Consider the following 14,581-nt stretch of genomic DNA (forward strand, 5'->3'; position numbering starts at 1 on the left):
GTTATTTTGAACCCACCGAGATTAAGTTCACCTGTCATTGTATCGCCGGATTTACTTACACGGGTTAGTACAGCTTTTTGCGTATCATCTTGAAGCGCTGCGATTGATATGAGGGAATCTCTGATTTTTCCGCTGTCGGTGAAAACAGGAAGGTTACCCGGGACAGCTCCAAGAACCCTACGAATTATTTCATGCCATTTGATATCGCTGGTTTTTAGTTTTCCGTGCCAGTCCTGAAAAGTAACAACCTCATCTGAGTCTATTCCGGTTAACGTTAAAAGATTATCAATTTCATCTTTGGTCACATATTTTGATAAATCCACATTGGCGTGTTTTTTTTCTTCTTTGTTTCGAGAAGAGATCTTCTGTAAATATCAACCATTATTTGATAGGAAACTGTTTAAATCGACCCATGGTATACTCGTGCACGATTTTGTGAGGTGAACTCACTGATTTCGAGATCGCATCAAGAACATTTAATACTTCACGGCCACATATCGGAGGATCGGTCAGTGTTTGTGTTGGTAACGTTGAATACCAAACCTTTGTCGTTGACTTTGTCCCTGACTTTGTCCCTGACTTTGTCAGGGGGATGTTTTTTGTATATCGGAGAAATTCAACTAATGGTGCTAACCCATACGAATCAAAATAGATAATTCCACCTGGATCGATCGCGTAAGCAACCCAGTGAGTTCCTGGACCATTGCTGTTATCAAGATTAATAATTCCGGTTTCTGGATTATTTGGTTGTTGTGGTAATTGATCTCGCATAAAGATGCCTCTGAAATTTTTTATATTTAATTGTTTAACAGCATCAAGCAAATCAAAATTTGACATCGGTGTAAAAATGCTAGCATTGAAAACACTTTGTGTTTTTAAAACCTTTTTGGGTACCATGATGGTGGAGTTCCTGGAAGTCTTAGCCCTGATCCGCGAGTGGATCTCTCTTTTTTTTGGTATCCTTTTCCTGTGGATTTCTTTAGTGCCTTTCCAGCAGCGGTTCCAACTGCTCCTAACACAGTGGCTTTAGCAACAGCTGGGGCAGCAGCAGCTATCAATGCTGGTATTGCTGTGAGAAGAGGAAATATACCACCGGTTTTAACCATGTCCTTGACCGCGGCTGGAGAGAAATCAAGTCGAACTCCAGTTGCTGATTGGTTTGCTTTATTAAAATGTTTTAGTCAGCGATAACTTATTTGGACCGCCAGTAATGTGATCATTTTTTAGCGTTATCGTTGTCCCACATGTGCTTGCGTTTTTCGATTGTAATTTCTTGGCCTGACCAGGAGTCAGAGTGACATTAACATGACTGTATGACATTTCTTATAACTTTGCGATTGATCTAATTGTCTACATGTTTTCGGAAAATATTACATGTTTTCCACTGGTGCATCAACAAATATCATTCGGCCGCCAGCACCTTCAAGCAGCATTGCTTCATCGGAAAGTATGACCGCGATTGCTCTGTAATTAGCTATAGCTCCTACATCTCTATTCACGGTAGCCTGAAAGTGTATATCAACGACAGACTGTCTGGTTAAATCAAGATGCTCTAACGAGAAGTAATAGATTGGATAATGAGATATAAAATCCAATTGTGATATTTGCAAACCAGTATCAATATTTAGATCACGCGCTAGATATTTCGTCAAGCGTTGATATGCACGTGCAACATGATTATTACCAAAATCCAACAGTATGTTCTCAGATGGTTCTTGATGTCCGTTTATTCTCAGAGAAACGTCAGTGATACCAAGTTGATCAAATATCATATGCGAACGTGTTTCATTACCCACCCGTGCAACATCCTGAAGAGCAATGAAAATATGTCGCGGCGCGGAAACTCCCTGCTGTGATGCTATATGCCATGTGAATAAACCGTTATTGGCATTTTTAATACTATCTGTGGTTGTTGTAAGCCACGATAACAACACTTTTGAAAAAAGAAAGCAGTCACTGTTCTTCAGTAATTGCAGGAGTCATTACCGGCATCCACAGTGATAGTTTTGTTATGTTTACCTTACCAGCGTCACCTAGAGGTCGCCATAGCGCATCATTGTCGTTGGCTTTTCTAACAAGCACGACCGAATGTTTTGCTCCAAAAATTACCTTTCTGACTTCTCTGCAAAATCCAAAGATGTGCGACAGCGGAATGGCACATGAAAAATTTCTACAATTACCTTTCAACATTTGTCTACGTGTAGCGAAACCTAAATTAAATTCTTCATTAGCACCATGAACCTCCAGTGCCACATAGCGTCAGCGTTATTGGCATTGTTTCTTGGTCGTCTAATATTGTACTGATCACTGTTAGGAAAATTAGAAATATCCTTGGCAAACATCATTGATGGACCAGATGATCTTGTATAATCATCAGAATATCTTGCTAGACCAATTATTGTTGTAGCAACATCGACATCCTTCTGAATCGATTCAATATTTTTTCCATCAATCATGTAGATAGCACTATCAAACAAAGCCATAATTCCGTTATTGACAAAACCGATTTTAACATCATTCCCGTATACTGTATCATCAGTTTTTATAATTTCACCTTCTACTTCAATAAATGCTTCAGCGGGCAGGAAATATCTACTTGTATCCTGAACCTGAAGTTCAATTCATCCTCGTTTATTTGGCTCTCGTGCGTCATAAGAATAATACTGATAATCATGCACTGATTCATTTTTAGGAACCGGTTCGTCTATGTCGAATGCTGGGTCGGATTCCCGTTTGATCATTTTATTATAGAGGTTATCGTCTAAAACGAAGACCACTTCCCGCCATCAAACTTGTGTTTATTTGTTCAGGATTTATCCGCGCTGCTAGTTTTTGATTCGCAGCTTCATTTATTACTTTACTAACATTTGCAGGCATGTCTGCGGTGGCTGGTAATTTTACCGGTGGTGAACCCCTTTGGGGTCTGCGTATCAGTCGCGCTAGTCTATCTTTGATTGCCAAGAATGCTTTACTGGCAGCACTACCATCAGCGGCAGTAACTTTATATTTGATAACATCAATAGCTTTCATTGATAATTGTTTTGTGATCGGTATTGCTTTAGGTGCCATCCTCGCGAATAAACCCCTGACAACATCGCCTAATCCGTTTCCATAAGTCATCCTATATACGGGTACTCGTGAATTTACCACCCTGACCATGACTGGTCTACGATGAAAATTGTGCACGATCATTTTTATTTAATCAGTTGTTTCTCTAATCGCGGCGACTTTCAGTCGCTGTCCACGAGTTCATCAATAAGTTCTCGGTAGATGTGAGCATCCATGATGCCGCCGCGAAATAATCGCTGACAGATATCAGCCGCTTCATTAATTATTTCTGGTGAGTTATTTCCGGCACGTCTTCCTCCAATGACAACTTCTAACTGTGATACATCATTGATGATATTATCAGGACAGGGAATAAAATCACCCCCCAAACCTTTGCCGGATGTTTTTTTTATGCTAGTTGGTTGTGTTGCTATTGGAGATGTTTTTAATGGCGTTAGACTTTTAGGAGGATCAATAAGCCCAAGTTCTACGAGAACATCTTTCTCTTGTTGTTGTTGTTGTTGAGTAGACCCAGTAAGATACTTGTTAATACCGTCAATAAAATTAGACCATCTAAGATCTCCTTGTCTAACCTGATTAGTATTATAATACCCACGAAATATACCCTTATACCAATCATCACAACCCATTTCCTTCACATACTCGGATTTTAAAAATTTATCTCGCTTATCAAAAAGTACATAAGCCAATGGACCTAACTGATCTTCTGGCATTTTTCTTAAACCTTTAATGGCACCCGTTATAAATTTATCAACCAAATCAACCTTAACCTTAGCTGGTTTTATTTCTTGTATTACTTCTGGAGCTGTTTCTGGTATTGTTTCTGGAGCATCTTCAAAAACTTCATCTTTGGGTGGTATTGCCGCAGCTATATTAGTTGGAAGTTGGAAGACTTCGTAGAATCTTTTTTGTTTGTTTGGCTCGCTTAGCAGTTTTTTGTAACACTGGAAGAATACCCTTTCTTCGTTCCTCTTCCTCCTTGATATCATCCTTAGGTTCTCCAAGTAAAGCTCTTTTGGTGACCATCGCAGCTTTTTCAGTAGCTGTTGTGACGGGTTTAAATAATTCTTCTGCACCTGTCGCAAATTCAACTTGTGCTTGCTGCCGTTCTTGAAGTCTTTGTCTTACACTATCTCGTACAGGAAGAAATTTTTTTATTGCTTCTAGCCACTCTCGAGCTAGTCTGGCGGAATGTGCTTCTCCAATGTTGGCCATTATTGTTAACTTGAATTTTTAATTCACAGCAGCAGAGAAACGGCGACTAGAGGCAAACTCTGCCAGGGACTTTCACAGAGTAGCAGAGAGGGTAAACATCCCCGAGCATTTTCGCAAGATAGACCCTTGTATCAAGAAATAGTTGTATAGGTAGATATTTTCATGAGATAACCGTTCAAGTCAGCGGAGAAAGCCTATTTTGTCATGTTTTTCTGACTTGAAGTGTTTATTTTGTGAAAAATAATATCTCTATCTAAAATGTCCTCGATAGAAGGTTCTGTTAAGCGAAATAGCTTGTGGGATTCACCCTCTCTGCTGCTCAAGTCTAAACACTAAAAAGTGCATTACCCACATATAAGCTGACTTACAACTCCGATGGATCTCAAGATGCATAATGTAAGTTCTAAATGCATTTATTTAGGCAAACATGTATTTTAAAAAAATTACATGTATACTTATCTCGAGGTTGGCGTGAATGATTATTAAAAGAAATGGTATAAACTTGTTTGAAAAGTAATTTATTTAATTTTCTGTTTTCTTATTGTATCTACCTAATTTTGATTTGTATATAATTTGATCGAACAATGACAAGAATTTATCAATCATGCATTCCTGTAACACTACCTCTCCTTTTTGACTCGATTATTGCTTGTTTATGCATTATTGCATTGGACATTTTATATCAGTGCACCGGTAATTACATTTTTACTTTGCTTTGAAATTGTAAATATCTAAACTCATTAAAATGTAATCCCAGTAAGTCAATACAACAAACAAACAATACGGTTTGATTCAACGCTCGCAATTAGGCTACTGAATGTATTTACATAATGGTGCCACTACATGTACATTGAAGGTTTGATTAGGCGCTGAATTTAGTACATCTCTTGGAGTCGAACCATGGGCTCAACTTTTATAATAGCTTCATAAGACAATAATAAAGTTTCGGAAATAATAATTCGAAAATTATGCTAATACCGTAAAAGCTGAGTTGTAGTTTGCTTTGATGTAAGCAACTTTACACCATACCTGTCAACTTTCACGTGGGGAGGGGAAAAAACCTACTGATTTTGGGGTTGCTCCATGCCTACATCCCGATTTCATATTATCTTCCGATTCTTGCAGAGAACTCCTGATTATTACATTATGTCTTTGATTTTCATTTTTACTAAATATAAAACATTCACTTCTTCACTAAAGAGAATGTTAAGTTTAAACATTATTCACGTAAATTAATGATTTTTTTACCTCTACAATAATAACAAAATAAAAAATAAACCACAACAAGAAAATAAACCACAGGAATAAAATCGTCCACAATTAATTTCAATCCCAAGAATGCTGCAACTCCATATACTATAGCTCCATTCCCACGAAAGAAACTTCCACCGGTGAACACCTGGCATTTTTATACCGTATATACCAAGGTTAAACTGGTATAGTTACCAGTCAAAATTCCTGCTTATCACAAGCCAGTTTCAGGGTTTTAATGATTAACTGGCTTGTACTGCTGTCACAAAACGAAGACAAATTTGCTGACTATCAACATAGGAAAAACCAAAACATCAAGCTTTCCATTGTGTGGAAAGTTGTTTGTTCAGCTAAAACACAAAACTAGAATTGATTGATGTTGATCTTACTTGATCTCTATGAGAATTTTAGCCTTTATTATTACCTCTCTTCATGAACTTGTAAATTATGATGGTTTTGTGCCTTGTACAAATAAATGTGCCTACCTTTTTTAAAATATTACTTCAATCTGTAGGATCTGATATATCATTGAAAATGAGTAAATTGTGATTCAGCGTAAATGAAACAGCTATTAGGGACTAGCTGAAATGTCATCTGGAAGAATGCAATTTGGTCGAAACAATAAAGCAAAATCTGCATCTATGTTTGGGAATAAATAAGGATTTGAGTGATGCTATGCATGCTTTGCACTGTGTAAGTACTATACATTATAGTTCAGCATGGTCTCCCTGGTAAACTCAACTGGCCTGCGAATTATGAAGCCTGTATTTACCTTTATTTAACTTTGTGTTGGAGAAATCAGAAAATATGCACATGCAAAATAATAACAAAATTGATCATAGTACTTTATAACAGTTTAATAATTGTTATGTCACATTTTTTACACGCCTATATATTAGGACATATAACAAATTATTGTTTCATGTCCCAAGATTTATAGCCATTACGGTAGTCAATTAAAAGATCTAAAAACTGTCAAGTTTAGACATTGGCCAGCAGATAAGCCAACTCCCTCCTTCTTCCATGCCTTTATTTTTTCCTAAATTATTTGGCTTATACGCAAGTATATAAGGCAACTTTTACTTAACACTGTGGTCTGTGAAGTCACATAACTTGTTTTGTAATTGTGTCAGGTAGAATACTTTGCAACAGCCATTAGTATTGGTCATTCTGACCCATATTTCAAGGTTCAGTGATTTGTGCTGCCCTATGGGTTGAGCCCAGTTCCCTAGGTTACAGTTTGGCACTTTATTCAGATACTGTTACTTGTCAAGTCATATAAGTTGGTTATTTAGATGAGTCAGTCTGTGTTTCTGAGAGAACAAAAAAATTATACAAAATTATTTACGTACCTCATGAATAAAAGAAATTTAAGAGTATTCATCATTTGCAATCTGACCATATAGCCATAGGAAGCTTTCTTGGTATTAATGGTATACAGAATAAAGGGGTTAAGTTACATTTATGAATGATAATATTATACTAAATATTTAATGTTATTTTCAGTGATTTAGAAGTATAACATGCTGATCCTTGTGAATGTTGTTGTTTTGGATTGTTGTGGGAGTTTAACAGTGAAAATGTTCTGTTCCAGAGATAAATAATTCTAGTAGTTTTTGTTTACGGTTAACTAGAAATGAAGTGAGATACTTTTGATTGTCTTACAAACATATATACTGGCTGAGGACGAGTTCTGGTTTTGAACCATTTGTCTCCAAAGTGCTGATATATTGTGCATGGCTGCAAGTACTTACTGGTATTATGCAAATTACATTTTGAAGAGGGGGCCGTGAGTGGCCGAGTGGTCTAAAGCGCTCACTGTTACGGATCACTGCCATTTCACCTCTGTCAGTGTGGGTTCGAGTCCAAGGCTTGGTTAGCGTGGGTACGTGGGAAAGCCTGCCAGTAGCTTCTCGTGGGTCAATGTTCTTCCCTGGGTTTTCCAGGGTTCTTCCTCCACCAGTTATACTGGCCATCATGTATAGCCTATCTTGTGTTGAAAAATGGTGTTAAACCCTAGGACAACAACAACAACAACAACAACAACATTTTGAAGATCATTTTAATAGGTTAAATTGAGTAAAAGTATATGTTATTGAACTGGTCCTCTGCCTGTATAAGCTGTCAGAGTACTGTGTTTTTCAGAAATATGGTAACAACGGTTAATGTAGACAAGTTGTTTCATATTACAAGTTTTCAAAATATTTTGGTCTCAGATACATAAATCTAGTGGATCACTGGCACTTGATTCCTCAGCTGAAGGGAAATTTGAGCAGGTTTTGTATTTTTTTCTTGTCTTCATTAGATCTTTCCACACCGTATGAAGAAAAGGTGGGGATTATGTTATCCTGTGAGAGCATGTGTTTATAATGTCGCGCAACTTATCATTCACTTTTTGAGATAGAGACTTCATAGTTTGGGATATAATCCTTGATGGTCTCCAGATAAGCATAAGAACTTTGGAATTTAGATCCATATCCATGTTGCATTTTCACTTGCTTCTGGTGAAAATAGATATCCCTATACAGGCAATAAGTCATTTTCCTAATAGCAGCCAAAAAATATAATACCCATCAAAATGAAATTCCCTAGAGAGTCAGTGTTTGGTGGAACCCATGAATTACTGATTTACCTTTGTTTCCAACAGATTTTGGTCTTCTTGAAACTCCCAGTACTTGCACTAGACTTGAAGATACTTCGAGCTCAAGTAACAATCAAGCTACAAGACCAAGACACAGAAGCAACTTGACTATACAGAGAGAGACACCCCATTTCACCAAGTCCTCAAAGTATGTAAAAAGTCATTCAGGTTGTAAATTTAGGTTTTTAAGTCTGAATAAGTGATCAGTCATTTTCAGGGATGGTCCTGGCTTTTAAAAAGCTGTCGCAAAAAAAATCGCCAACCTCAATATTTTGTCGCCAATTTTCAAAAAGTGTCGCCAGAACAAGTAGTGTACATTTTTCCAAGTGTTAATTTAGTCTATTAATGTAACAGGCAATGAAAATTACAAAAGATGGGTTAGTTAATACTTTAATTACAACAAGCATTAACAAAGTGTTACAAAGTGTTACATGAAGATCCATCACGATTTTAGGGCTGCCCACTTGTTGAATGCAGTTTCAAAGTTTCACCGTTTGTGCACATGTATGACTGTTGTTACCTGAAAAAAAATGCATTATCAACTTTAGTTGACATTTTAATAATAATAAAACCCTATGATCGTACATTGCAATGTAAGATAAGTGATGTATAATGCGACCGTTGATTGCATGCATTCCGTAATTAAATGACCCCCCCCCTTATGGCTAGCTTCACAAAGCTTGTAGTGAATTGCTTCCTAAATCCCAAGAATGATCACTGAATGCTGTATAAATTTTCTCGACAAGCAAAATAGGATCTCCATTCCCACGAATGAAACTTACACGAGTCAACACCTGGCAATATTGGACCATATATATAAGCATAAATTCACACCCAATTTAGGGATGCTTTCACTCCTGTATTTTGAGAAATAAATAATTATTTTTAATTATGCAAAACTTGTTTTATTTGCTATTTCTTTTTGCAGAGTTTAAGTCTCTGCAGCCGTAACACGGGATTGATGGCAAAAGGAAAAGATCAATGAGTAAAATGCACAAATGTTACTTACCCCGCTTGGATTCATGTTTGGTGACACACTCCTTATTCAAAATATCACAGCCAGTTGTAAATGAATTGACGAACTTTGCCTTGATACATACATCACAGAATATCTGTTTTAACTTTTATCATATCTCAGTCACGGACGCCCAAGTTTCCAACTGTCTAGAAATTTTCGGGAATTTTTGCCCTGTTCATCATAATGTGGTGTTGCACTTGAAGCACTACATGTAGATGATGTTGGACTGCAAGGTTTATCATTGGGTTCAGTGACTGTATTGTCTGATGAATTTGCACGAAATCCAAACGCTGTTAATTTTTTTAACTTAGGATGAGATGATGAACATGTAATGTCTAACTTCTGTTTGCTCATGATAATGTTGCACTGGCGACAGATATAATTGTGATTGAGATTTTTTTCCATTTGCTTTGTATTTATACACAGTAGCCAGTACTTCAAAGGTTATTAGTTTTCTGTGAAGGTTCTGCAAAACTATTGCAGTGGTATATGTAAAAAAAAAACAACAGAAGGATTAGCCATTCAATTAATTGTATCTGTTCTATTCGCGTCTTCTGAAGTCGGTCAGTTGTAGGTATAGTTCGGTAGCATGATTGACAATATCACAGCATACAGTACTCAGCCCAGATGTCAGCATAAGCAAATTATGATGTAACAATGCACTGTAAAGATGGGGTTGTCAATACGAACAAAGGATCATTTGTGTAACAGCTTAGTCAAGTTTGTGGCTTCCTTTCGTTCTCCCTTTTAATTTATCCAGTCCAAATCCATGATTGTATGTACAAATTAAATAACCAAAACGTCTGTCGCCAAAAAAATTGCCAGATGGGATATTTTTGTCGCCAATAAGGAAAAAAAATCGCAATTTGCGACATTGGCGAAGCCCAGGGCGCAGTGTTTCCCTTTACGCACATTTGTGCGTCAGGGACGCACGCTGGAGAAAATTGATGCACACATTTTGTTACCATGCGTTTTTTTGACGCAAAGGATTTTCATAATATGATCATGATTTATTTAATACCCAATGCACTGGACGATGGATGGCATCGTATATACTTCGCGTATAGGCATTGACTGTTCCTCGCTTTGTTTGCTTCCTGCCTTGCACTCCTCTATTCGTATAGCAAAGTGCAACGCAGGGAACATATAAAACAATGAACCAGACTAGCATAGGCAATGTTATGACAGAGTAGCTTCCCCTAATCTCGCGAGCTTCTCGCGATTTCCATCAAGCTCAGCAAGCTGTTCTAGATATTTAACATCAAGGCTCGTTGCAGTAGAAAGTGATCTCCAGATTAAAACATCATGCACTAATAAGCATTAGTGAAGAAAGTGAAAGAAGCAGAACACAAAAGAGTAACTGTGGATCTAACTTTAATGAAAAATGGAGAAAATTATTCCCTTGACTGGAATATTCATTATGATTATCGGTGTGACTTCTGATCGTGTGATTGCAAAGACTGCAAACGTGAATAATCCATTCGTGACAGGATTTTAAAAATAGGCCCTCGTTCGCCTTAAGATATCTGGAGAACACATTTTAACCTAAGACATTATTTCACAACAAAGAAATCAGTAAACTTGCAGAGACAAATGCGTTATTTGGATTACATAGTCAGCGGGTCATTGCAGATTTTGTTGGTTTTTAACTTTTACTGCAATAAAAGAAAGATCTTAAAGTTCAAATGTAACTTATTAGAAAGAAGATGAATCAGTATCCTCCTTGGTATTTGGATAAATGTGTTCTAGGACGAAGTACAATGAAACCTATGATAGTACACATTTGATCAAAGGCAGTAAATTAACTCCCATTTGGTTAAAAAGATTTATTTGGCTTTTTGTATTGGCTTATATGTAATGTGTTGTGCTATAATATTGTTGAGGAGACTGTTAAAAGTACGACTTTAAAAGAAAAATGAACTAATAAAATTATTCTTTGAATGGACAATGCATTTGTTTGTTAACTGTGCATGTTGGTGTATTTGTATGTTTAGAGAAAGAGAGAGAGAGTATGTTGTGCAAGTTGCAATATCCTATTTCAAGCTGAAAAAGTCATATGAAAATTTGTTAGTACATTTTTGACCCCCACATTTTTTATTTGACCCACAGTTTTGACACCTAGGGGTTTTTTGTACCCTCAATTTTACACCCCTGGGGGATACACTGCCAGGACGATCCCTGCATTTTATAAGTTCTCTCTTGAAATTTTTGAAAGTCTATTGGAAACAAAGTGGAGTCTTAGTGAAACCTATTTTAAGAGACAACCCCTTCTTCCAACATAACTGGTCTCAAGCAATGGCAGCCAGTAGCCAGCAATTTTTCTCTGTTTATTTGTACAAGAATTGATGCGTTCAGTTTTCAGGATTTTGAACACATTAATTGTATTAGTTTAATAATGTACCACCATATTCCATCAGAGGGCATATATCCAGTAATAATAATAATAATAATAATAATAGTAATAGTAATAATAATGGCTTTATTTAAAGAGGGTGACACAATTAGTTGAATTGCCATGTATTATATACACATTTATATACAGAGTACATAGTTACACAAGTTTTAAAAAACAAACAATTACATTGATAATAAGCTACATTTGTATAAGGACATAAAAAACAAACTTTTGTAAGAATATGCTCCATCTAATTACATTGTATGTATACAGTTCAATAAGTTTGGAACAAAAAAGTGGAAGCTTTAAGAATTTGTACTTTTAAGATGATACCATATATCTAAGTCAAAATTCTTTTCTGAAAATTTGATTCATGTTGAGTAGGGGTTGTCATGTAAGTGCGACATAAAAAAATGTCATAAATCTTGGAGCAGTGTACTGTCAATTCATATAGTTTCCTTTAAAAAATGCTCATATAGAATGCACTATATTCGTCCCATTCATAACGTTATTCACTACTCAATACTTGTAATAATTTGAAAATATTACAAGTAAATTAAATACTACCCACTGCAAAGTGAAGTGTGTTTACTTGCAAGCATATGCCATCCATTTACATGCCAGTCCTAACAACTTTTATTTGTTTTCATATCTGTGTTTTTGCTGTATAAATACTGTGTTTGTTGCAATGAAAGATTTGATTTAATTTGTTGTTTCCTTTTACTTAAGTTAGATTTGAATCCCACATGATATTTCCCAAGTTTTTTGCTGGTGCACATGGCATGATAAGCCCCTTGGGTTGTAAAGTCAGCACTTACTTTCTTTTCTAGTTGACAATCCTTTTGATCAAGCCATGACTTTAATGTATTTTTTCAGTGCCAAGCAGAGTTCTACAACTTCTTGTGCATGTTTGACCTTAATCCCTTAGCATGTATAAACAGCCCCTATTTTTTCCCCAAATAACAACCCTTTGTTCAAGCCACAAGTTTGATACTTGTTCATTGCCAAGTTGCAGAGGGTGGTTATTTGAACTCTCCGTGATGTTGCTGCACTGTTGACATGTTTTCAGTGGCATCCTTTAATAGATTTCATAGATTTTATGATCAAAGTGTTACTTACAGAGCCAGGCTTTAGTCACTACTTAAGCACCTGCAGTTGACGGTAAAGCTGAGGAAACAGAGGGGGATGATAGTTATGACTAGATGACAACAATTTACAATGACTGGATGACAGTGGAGGATTTCAGAACTTTATCAGAAAATGAGGATGAATTTTTAGACTTTGTACTAGATGACATTAGATAGTAACATTTATAAGATACTATGAATCTCAGTGGATTCCTATAAATGTGGACAATTTTTATTGATTACTTGTAAGATGTGTGGAATTACCATATTTCAGGATATTGTGAATCAGATTATTCTGAACTAATATTTTCTTACTGCTATATATGACCTATAACTGATTTCATGGATTTATTATATAAATGGATTTGAAAAGTCAAACATTATGTAGTTCATTGAATGGCTAGGGTGAAACAGTTCATTGTTTTGCCTTGTGTCCATGTTCCAAACAGACAGCATTGAATTTTTGCAGTATGTCTGCATGAATCTTAAGCCATACCCAGGTTCAAAACTATTATAGCACCTCCTTATCTCAGGTTTGCTGCATGTGCTATCTTGGTTCCTGTCATATCTTTGATTAATGTATTTGCCTTTGAGTTTTGGGAAATGTTCATTTATTGCATGCAAAAAATATAAAAGTCACTTTTTGTTCAAAGGGGTTCTCTCATTAGCTGTGAGGTACACCAGCACAAAGTTGGACTTTGTAACAATGTCAGTTATTATGTGGTTCCATTCATCGTATAGTTGGACCACTCCGGTGGCCTAAGTGGTTAGAGTGTCCGCCTTGGATATGGGAGGTTGTGGGTATAACCCCAGACGAGTCATATCAAAGACTTAATCAGACTTATAAAAATGGTACTAGCAGCTGCCTCACTTGGCTGCTACAGCATGAAGAAGTTAGTGTTAGGACTGGTTGGCTTGATGTAAGGATAATATCACTGAGTTGGACATTATGCTACATGTCTTTGGCATGATCCCCAGTGCTAAATATCACTTTAAACTGCCATACTGCAAACATCGTAGTGATATGGCTGAAAAATAATGAAATCTATGTTTTAAAAAAAATATATACAAAAGTCCAAATCATTGTATAATTGTTTTATTAAGTCATTCAAGTTTCAAATAACAGTGTCAATTTTTGGAGAAACTGTGCATTATGAGTACCTTACAAGCTAGGTTTTTCAAGTAGGTGATATTTCCAGTGTGGTAAAAAATTGCCTTAAATTTATTCAGTATAAATGTTTTTGTTTACATCATTTGTTCCAACACTGATGACAGTGATGTCAGATTGAGAAAGGTCTGTTTTTTTCTACCATATCAACCATATATTCAGTTACCATCTCAGGTAATGACTTGAATTTGACCCATTTGTTTAAAACCTCTTTTAATGAGTCATCAATCAGCAGTGTCTATTTTATGAAAATTTCCTGATGTGTTTTGGTGGCTAGATTTTCTTTAATGGAAGGAATCCCAGGTATAGTGAAGAGCCAGGAGTTTTTGCTGCTTATATTAGAATTATGGTGATGCAACACTTCGTGAGTCAGGTTATCTTGGTAGAATAAGTTAATCTCTTTTGACAGAGAATTTTAGGATTGTCCATATTACTGCTGATCTTTCAAATCTCTGCTGTGATTGAGATAAGTATGTCATCAATAGCTATGAATTTTTAATTGATTTTTATTACCTAGATGATATGATTTCTACACTTTTCAGATCTTTTACCACAGTTACAATTTCAGTGTTCAGGTTTCTAATATCTTCCATTATTGACAAGTGAATTTCATGATCTATGGCAGGAGAACCATATATTATTTCAGTTACTTCCAACAGCAGATGATCTTTGTCTTTATTTATAGTAAAAGTCACAC

At 36.1% G+C, this 14,581-nt stretch overlaps 1 protein-coding gene across 1 annotated transcript in view; it reads left to right on the plus strand.

Moving 5' to 3' along the window:
* Positions 1-14,581, plus strand: part of LOC149803388 (mutS protein homolog 4-like) — a 182,656-nt gene that overhangs the window by 22,871 nt on the left and 145,204 nt on the right. Inside the window, exon 3 of the mRNA XM_089953095.1 lies at positions 8,183-8,324. Coding sequence (XP_089809221.1) covers positions 8,183-8,324 — 142 coding nt within the window. The remainder of the gene's footprint in view (positions 1-8,182; positions 8,325-14,581) is intronic.

The sequence above is a fragment of the Sinohyriopsis cumingii genome, chromosome 3, assembly GCF_028554795.1.
Source record: "Sinohyriopsis cumingii isolate HCF-2022 chromosome 3, ASM2855479v2, whole genome shotgun sequence".
In the NCBI taxonomy this organism is placed as follows: Eukaryota; Metazoa; Mollusca; class Bivalvia; order Unionida; family Unionidae; genus Sinohyriopsis; species Sinohyriopsis cumingii.